Source organism: Macaca mulatta, chromosome 1 (genome assembly GCF_049350105.2).
Source record: "Macaca mulatta isolate MMU2019108-1 chromosome 1, T2T-MMU8v2.0, whole genome shotgun sequence".
In the NCBI taxonomy this organism is placed as follows: Eukaryota; Metazoa; Chordata; class Mammalia; order Primates; family Cercopithecidae; genus Macaca; species Macaca mulatta.
The window spans coordinates 60195860-60204658 of NC_133406.1; the positions used below are offsets into that span (position 1 = coordinate 60195860).

Consider the following 8799-nt stretch of genomic DNA (forward strand, 5'->3'; position numbering starts at 1 on the left):
CGCGATCTCGGCTCACTGCAAGCTCCGCCTCCCGGGTTCCCGCCATTCTCCTGCCTCAGCCTCCTGAGTAGCTGGGACTACAGGCGCCCGCCACCGCGCCCGGCTAATTTTTTGTATTTTTAGTAGAGACGGGGTTTCACTGTGGTCTCGATCTCCTGACCTTGTGATCCGCCCGCCTCGGCCTCCCAAAGTGCTGGGATTACAGGCTTGAGCCACCGCGCCCGGCCTTCACCCTAAAGTTTATAGACTTTTTTCCTCCCTCTTTTTTACCCACAAGAAATAAAATAGATGAACTCAACATCCTATCCTGCTTATCTGGAATGAGTTATTTTCTAAACAAGTGGCTGTTTGCAAAGCTCATCCTGTAGAAGTCTGTGGTCAAGAATATTTCCATTCAGTTCTTGTTTTCACAGGGGAATTAATGTCTTTTCAGTCAGCAAGGAACAATAAATGCTTGTTGGCTGTGTTGAAAAAAAATTAAATCTACAAAAAGACAAATGAAGAAAAAAAGAGCTTACATTCAGCTTTCTGGAGAATTTATCTATGTTCCTCTGTATATATGATGTGTTCCTGCAAGTGTCTCAAATACCCAGAATTTTACTGAAGGATTTGAATTGGTAAATCTTTTCAGATCTGTTTTTACTTTACTTTAATCAACCAAAGTTTATTCTTCAGGCAGTTGTGTTTTGCTCCCCTTTTATTGGCTGTGTGCCTTTGGCCAAGACACTTAACCTTTCAGAACTTCACTTTCTTCATCTGTAAGATAGTAATATAGTCACAAGTCCCTTAACGACAGGGATACATTCTGAGAAATGAGTTGTTAGGCAATTTCGTCCCTGAGCAAACATCAAAGAGTGAATTTAATACAAACCTAGATGGTACAGCCTACTATACACCTCGGCTATTTTGTAGAGCCTATTGCTCCTAGGCTACAAACCTGTACAGCATGTTACTATATTGAGTACTGTAGAGCTGGAACATGATAAGTATTTGTGTGTCTAAACGGAGAAAAGGTATTATAAAAATACTGTGTAAAGGATTAAAAATGATATACCTGTATAGGGCACTTACCATGAATGCACCTTACAGGACTGGAAGTTGCTTTGGGTGAGTCAGTGAGCAAGTGGTGAGTGAAGGCCTAGGGCATTACTGTGCACAACTATAGACTATTAACACTGTATACTTAGGTTATACTAAAGTTATAAAAAAGTTTTTTCTTTCTTCAATAATAAATAACCTTAGCTTACTATACTTTTTTTACTTTATACATTTTTAAAATTTTTTAACATTTTGACCCTTTTGCAGTAATACTTAGCTTAAAACACAAACACATTATACAGGTCTACAAAAATATTTCTTTATATTCTTAATCTATAAGCTTTTATCTGTTTTTTTCTTTTTAACTTTAAAACTTTCTTGTTAAAAACTAAGACACACACATGTTAACTTAGGCCTATGCAGGGTCAGAATTATCAGTATCACTGTCTTTAACTTCCATATCTTATCCCATTGGAAGGTCTTCATGCATGGAGCTGTCACTTCCTATCATAACAATGCCTTCTTCAGAATATCTCCTGAAGAACCTGCCTAAGGCAGTTTTACAGTTAACTTTTATATATATAAGTAGAAGGAGAAGTACACTCTAAAATAATGACTAAAAATATAGTATAGTAAATACCGGGTGATAAGAATTTTTCAGTTCCATTATAGTCTTATGCAGCCACCATTGTATATGTGGTTTGTTGACCGAAACATCAGTTATGTAAGGCATGACTGTATGGTGGTATACTTTTCAGTGTGGTTGAGAGGATCAGGTGAGATAATATATGTTAAAACACTTCATAAAATATAAAAGAGTTTGTTATTGTTACTACTTTCTAGAAGTGGACGTAAGATAGAAGTAAAAAAAAAGACAGAGAGGCCAGTTTGGAGTAAAAGAGGTTTACATCCCTCTCTAATTGCCAGGGAGTGTGAAATCACTATATGAACCTTACAGAAACAGGTCAGGAAACTGTGTCTGATCAAGTTGTTCTTGCCATGTCTTTAAAGAATAATGTAAACCGGTGAGTTTCATTCACCATAACAAAAAAGTATCACTAAGCTTTCCCTAGCCAATCATGCTACCAAGCATGGGAATGTTAGTATTTAGGTTTACAACAGTATTTCTTTAAGTGAAAAGATCTAATGGAGACTCACCTTATCTGATGAGATTAGTTATATAAGCTATATCCTTAATATACATCATATAAGATCTGAATTCCCAAGATAATTGGCACTTTTTTTTTTTTTTGTTCTTGTTGCCCAGGCTGGAGTGCAATGGCACTATCTCGGCTCACTGCAACCTCTGCCTCAATGTTTCAAGCAATTCTCCTGCCTCAGCCTCCCGAGTAGCTGGGACTACAGGTGCCCCCCATGACACCTGGCTAATTTTTTGTATTTTTAGTAGAGACAGGGTTTCACTATGTTGGTCAGGCTGGTCTCGAAATCCTGACCTCATGTGATCCACCCACCTCAGCCTCCCAAAATGCTGGGATTATAGGCATGAGCCACTGCGCCTGGCAACAGTTGGCCTTTGAGACATAGTGTATTCTGGTTTATGATAGAATTGATCAGTCTTCTTAAGGAAGACTAAATAATTTCCAGGACCCCTAATAAAGGGGTTCTGATTCATTCCCAACCTAAAAGAATGAGTTTGTAAAACTCTTTTCAACCTATATTCCTCAGACCAACTTCCAAGTAGCTGATCACTTCCCTTGATTTAATTTCACAAAATTGATCCCAGGAATAAAGAAGTTGTCAAAGCAATTAGAGGGAAAAGAATAGCATGTTGAGAAAGTTTGAAGTAAAAAGTATAAATTTCATGTGAAAGAAGGGAAAGCAGGATAGAGTTTCCAAGAGTCCAGAGAAAAGAGAGTTGTTACTTCGGGGATAAACCCGTTGGCTTAGAAAGCATTTGGCCTAGAAATTTTGGTTAGTGTAGTGGTAACAACAGAGTGCAAAAGATTAAATTTTAGATGTTTCTTCCAGGTCAAATCCGAAAATCCTTCAACACTATGCAAATAAATTCCTCTCTTTTTAATTTCATTTTCCTGTACTTCTGAGTCCTGTAGTCTTGCAGTTGCACTACTGTCTATTTTCTCTCTTCATTTCTGACCCTTCTTTCTTTTCCCTCACCTTTATACCCCTTTCCATTGTCATTTTCCCTGATTGTGGCATCTTAGGAAACTCTGGTAAGCTTTATACTTACAGATCCAGCCAGTAAGGTCTGTAATGGACAGAGAACTTTCTTTGCAGTGAGCCAGAGCTTCGGTTTGCTTCCTCATGGTGCAACAGGAATGGCATCTCATTAAAATGGAACATTAAAGGCCTGGAGGTGCTTTGACTAATTTTTCTGTCTGAGCGTTGTTACTTAAGAGATCTAGAAGTTGAAAAATCCCCCTTCTCATAGTATTCAGAGCAATCAGTTTTAGAGACTTCTGCCTTCTCTGAGGCAGGGCACACTGGAAGGTTGGTGAAGTTTGCCCCTCAGCATGCCCCCAAAGAGCCTCCCTTTATTCCTAGAAGCTGGCAGGCTTTCTTTTCCTCCTACAAGTGGCAACCCGAATTCTGAGTTGAAAGTGAATCTTTGCCCTTGGCTCCTCTCCAGCATTCCTCACTGAGCGAATAGGGATTTGGAATGTCAGAAAATAGAAGAGGGGAGGGGAAAAGATGTGTGTATGACTGTGAGTGTTTATATGTAAAAGCAGCTTCGTCTGGGAGGACTTAGGGAAACTTGACTTCCTCAGACTGCTTCCTTCTTATAAACTCTTGGTTCCTTATTTATCTTTTTGTTTTTGTTTTTGTTTTTTAAGTTGTTTGACCTGATTTTATCATAGTAGTTCCAAATGTCTTACAGTCCAGTGGAGTCAAGCTAAGGAAAGACAGCATGGTTTCCACAGGATTTGTATTTCTTCCCTCTGGATAAAGTGATAGTAGTTGTTCCCAGACTCGCTGTCGGCAGGATCCAAGGTCGTCTTTCCTCTGGAATTTAATCTGGTGTCATCAGGAACCTAGACTCAGGTTTTATTGGAGAGCAAGCCTCAATAAGAAGTGTCCTTTGAGGAGAATCAAGGACTCAATCTAGGCATAAAAGGTGTTGCTCAGCACAATACCCTCTACGGTAAGCTACCAGTCCTGAGAACCTGTGGTCAAAACTGAATTGAAAATATTGATGGAACTCAGACTCTGTGGAACTGGGGACTGGTTCAGAGCTCAAGACTATAATTTACAGGGCTGCTTTTATCCTTTATTTAGTTCTATCCAAAGTCATCTTGCATCAACTCAAAAGGAGAGATTCTGTGAGGGTAACCTACAGGGGAAATTTCCCAGCTTTGTGTGAAGAATCCAGTGGTTGAGTGTCTATCTGCATCCTGAGGAACCATGTCCTCTTTATATACCCGAAGTAAAGAATTCACTCGGAATAGGAAATCTCAGTCTGATTCTCCCCCAGCATCTCCTTCCCCGACTGCCAAGACACTCCGAGTAAGCAGCATTTTTTATTTACATATGTTCATAGATGGGTCAAAGGTAGAGGATGTGTGTGTGTATGTGTGTATATATATATATAACTTGGGGCGTTAGGTTTAGAGCAAAGGGATTTCAGAGCATATGGGAATCGGTACAGGAAAAAAGAAAATTTGCAAGTAAAGACCCTGTAAGCTTCTCTGCAAGGGGTTATGGTTCATAATACTTAATACAGTCTTAAGTAAAAGCAGACTTAAATATGTCAGGCTGTAGTTTCTGCCTTTTAGCTTTTAACTATCAATTGTAAACTGCTTGACAGTAAGATTTTACAGTCCTTATCACTTTATCTTACGAGGCTTTTCTTAATTTCTACGGCTATTTTAGTCACTGCCTTTCTTGTGTTTTATGGATCAATACTATGTTTCAAGAGAAAAACCTCCGAAATGGCCACAAAACTATATACATTAAACTTCAGTTGTGAAAGTTCCGTGGTGTATTTGTGTGTGTATGTATGTATGTGAGGTAGAGTATGTCTTTGCCTATTTTGTATGTCTGTCTGTGAGAAAGACCAAAATGAGCAAGGAGTTATGACCACTTGAAACTTTACTCCTTAATCACCAAGTACCTTCAGGAAATTTCTTGCTTAAAAGCCCAAGAACTAACTAACTGTTGGCCATTGACAACTACTTCTATGGAGGTATTTGTGATGTCCTAGGTAGAACAATTTGAGACTTTTCTCCATTTTCTCTAATGAATGTCTCAATGAAGTGATTTGCATATGGGCATTTGCATCTAATTTAGTGTCTTCCCCTGTGGGAAGCTGACAAAAGCAAGAACTGCTACCAATAGCAAGTGACGAGAAGTTCTGATGGGCATATTAGGTAGCAGGCCATATAGCAGTTACTTTTTCGGGAACTAGATTGTGCTTTGCTGTATATACAGAGTAAGAAGAAGGATGGCCATAGCTTCCTTATTTAGGGAGCTACAGGGAGAAAATTTGCAAGAAGCCTGGATAGATTAGTGTGGGGTTGTTTTTTTGTTTGTTTGTTTTGTTTTTCAATTATTTTGTATCCATTTTCAATGTCTGTCTTACCAGTATCAATTACCATGTAGTAGAATTTGTAATTCTGTTGGTCTAAGACCTCAGCTAAGGATGAGAATACCAAAGGATATTGTTACAAAGTTATTTTATTCACAAGTTTTTGTGAGAGCACCAAGAGGGGCTCCAATATATATGTTACTGTCATCGAGTTCCAGGAGTGTCTCTTCAACATGTAGACTGGTACCTTTTTTTCCCAAGGAGCCACAGAATGCTTTCACCCCACTAGCTATTGGGTATTCTTTGGTGGCTACCAATCGAGGTCCACAAAACTGGACACTTTACTTCAGTTAGTGTTTATCTTTGCTCCCTTCCCTCATATACTCAGTAGTACCTTTAGTTGTAAAGAGCCCCTTATTAATGTCTCTTCACCACTATAACCAAAGCTCCCAGAGCAATGTGGTGAGCAACCAACAATTACCTGTTTGGTGACCTTCCCCCATTTTCCCTTTCTGTTTTTCCTTTGCTTTCTTAGAGTTAGGTACTGCTTTCATCTTGTCTCACTTCTAACAGCTGCCATCCAACCTCCCTACCCTTGTTTCACAACCCCTCATTCCTGCCTTTTAGACAGAGGTCACAGTGGGAGAAAATCTGAATTATAGGAAACTAAAACATAGATGGCTTAATAAGAGACTGCTTCCCAATATTAGTGGTCACTGGATGTGGATTCCTACAATAGCATCAACTTACTCTAACCAACTTCCAGTGTCCAAATGGCTTGAGACTATGTTAAAGAGAATGTTGATTTTCATATACCACTCATGTTCCATTATGTTGCTTATGTCTTTAACGTCAGAGTGAAAGATATGCAAGACTCATTTGGTGGCTGCTGACACTAAGGACTGGTTATAAAATTATAAAATGAAGATTTCATCTCTTAAGATCTCCCTAGCCTAGTTCATTTTCTCTCATGTCCAACTAATTAGGCTACTCTTTAAAAACTGATTTTGATTGTTCTTTAACAACTGGTTTTGTGATGGTGTTCTTGTGCTCATATGCCTTTTGATACCTGGTTGTAACTGGCTGATCCTTAGCCACCCTGAAAGGTGGGTATTGCTATCCCTATTCTACATATGAGGAAACTGAGATACACAGAAAAGAAGTGGCTTGCCCAGCATTGCTCAACTAGTAAGCAGCAGAGCCTTGATTAAAGCACCGCGCTCGGTGACTCTAAAACCCCATATTCGCAGCAACATTGGCGTACATCTCAAATATATTTGAAGGTCAAGTTTAAGAACATGCTAGGGCAAATATGACAGTTAAAAGCTTACGTAGCTGTGGGAGTCCAAAATTTATCCTTGATGGAGACACAGGAAACCGAAATTGCAGGAAGGAGGAAAGCTGTATTTATAGGCCAAGGGAGGGAATTGACAGGCCATAACTGAATCTCCTGTGCCTGGTTCTCAAATCCCAGTCATTTGAGACCATGTCATCTGGGACCATGGAGCCCTCAGAGCCTGAGATCTTGCGGGCTTCAGGGTCTTCATACTTCTCTTTAAAGTGGAAATGCTTGAGTCTTTATAGTAGAGATACTGGGGAGTTTCTGTGTGCATTTCAGAGTTCAGTGCATTTAAGAGTTAAGGAGAGCTCTCTTAACTGTCCTCGTTCAAACTTCTTTGACTTGTTTGTATACATACATACAGTTTCTTCTAGAGATGGCACAGAGTTACAGAGGGACAGCCCCTGATCCAACATTCTTCAAAACAGAGGATTGAAATTTCAGCCAGCATTTAAAAGTTTGATTCTTTTTTGAGTGTTGTTAACAGGGCTAAATATTAAATGCCCCCATATAAGGAAAATATCCTTAGAGAGAATTTTAAAATAATAGCTATTCACATGGAGAGAATATTTTGGACACCATACCCTTCGTCAAATGTTCAAGAAGTAGTAAAGGCAAACTATAAACTGTAAGTCAAACAGGTTATTATTTTTAACTTGAGAAAACAAAAGGCAGGATGATTTTTCAGTGACTAGAAAACAAACTTTTATCATATACCTTTACTTTTAAACTAATAACAGCAGCTGATACTTTTCATAGTTCAGTGTTTCTATACTCAGTAAACCTATGACTCTTTTAAATAATATAAAAATCTAATGTTTGCCTTGAGATTATGTGTAGGGAGTATACCAATATACTCCCTAATGAAAAATCACTCATATGTGGAAGGTAATGCATGTTCTCACCAGCCAAGAAGATTTTTGTTTACCTTCTCTAGTTTGTATTTTGAAAATAATAAATATTTTTAATTCTCTGAACACAAAATTATGCTATTAAACATGGTTTTTTAAAATATACATCCCGGCTGGGCGCGGTGGCTCACACCTGTAATCCCAGCACTTTGGAAGGCTGAAGCCTTATGGACCACGAGGTCAGGAGTTCGAGACGAGCCTGGCCAACATAGTGAAACCCCATCTCTACTAAAAACACAAAAACTTAGCTGGGCATGGTGGCGGGCACCTGTTATCCCTTATCCCAGCTTCTCGGGAGGCTGAGGCAGGAGAATCGCTTGAACTCGGAAGGCAGGGGTTGCAGTGAGCCAAGACTGCACCATTGCATTCCAGCCTGGGCAACAAGAGCGAAACTCCATCAATAAATAAATAAATAAATATATATATAAACAAACAAACAAACGCATCCCTCTTCCTCACTAGAGAGAATTTCATCCATCCTTTTGGCATGCCTTCACTCGCTCCTACCGACACTAAGAATGACTATTATAAGTGGTATGCTCCTAATATTGCTGTTTTGGTCTCTGTTAATCCTAAATAATGAAATAATTTTTTTTACTGCTACTTTTGGCTTTCATATGAAGTTTCCATTAGTTCGGCATCTTTTTTGTGTCTAAAAGTTGAGGAGTTCCCTTAGTAACAGCTCTGATCATCTCTGATTTGTTAGGAAAGGCGGAAAAACTTCCAGATTCACTTGCATTTCTAATGGGAACCACACCAGGTAGATATTGATGAGTATTTGAAAGCTCAGTCTCTTTTCTCATACCGTGAAACAACCCTAATATAAGATGCTGGGTTCATACAATTAGTAGTAAAACTTTCTTTTGACAGTAATTTTACAACGTTAAAAAAAATTATTTTTCTTAGTCTTTGTAGTTAAAGAAAAAATTCTGAACTACAAATACAGTAGACACTTCTAGCTCTTGATTTTTAATCACTGTGTTATATTATTGGGTCTAACGTTTATA

General features: G+C 38.7%; 1 protein-coding gene across 43 annotated transcripts in view; it reads left to right on the forward strand.

Annotated features, from left to right (window-relative positions):
* Positions 1 to 8799, forward strand: part of PPP1R12B (protein phosphatase 1 regulatory subunit 12B) — a 247708-nt gene that overhangs the window by 184311 nt on the left and 54598 nt on the right. Inside the window, exons 1-2 of one of the 43 annotated variants that reach the window (XM_078003471.1) lie at positions 4020 to 4159; positions 4294 to 4521. The exons of 40 other annotated variants lie outside the window; for them this stretch is intronic. In XM_078003471.1, the coding sequence (XP_077859597.1) occupies positions 4420 to 4521 (102 nt within the window). In that variant the 5' untranslated portion in view covers positions 4020 to 4159; positions 4294 to 4419. Of the gene's footprint in view, positions 1 to 4019; positions 4160 to 4293; positions 4676 to 8799 lie in introns of those variants that run through there. 2 more of the 43 variants (XR_013417866.1, XM_015120039.3) reach the window with 2 other exon arrangements.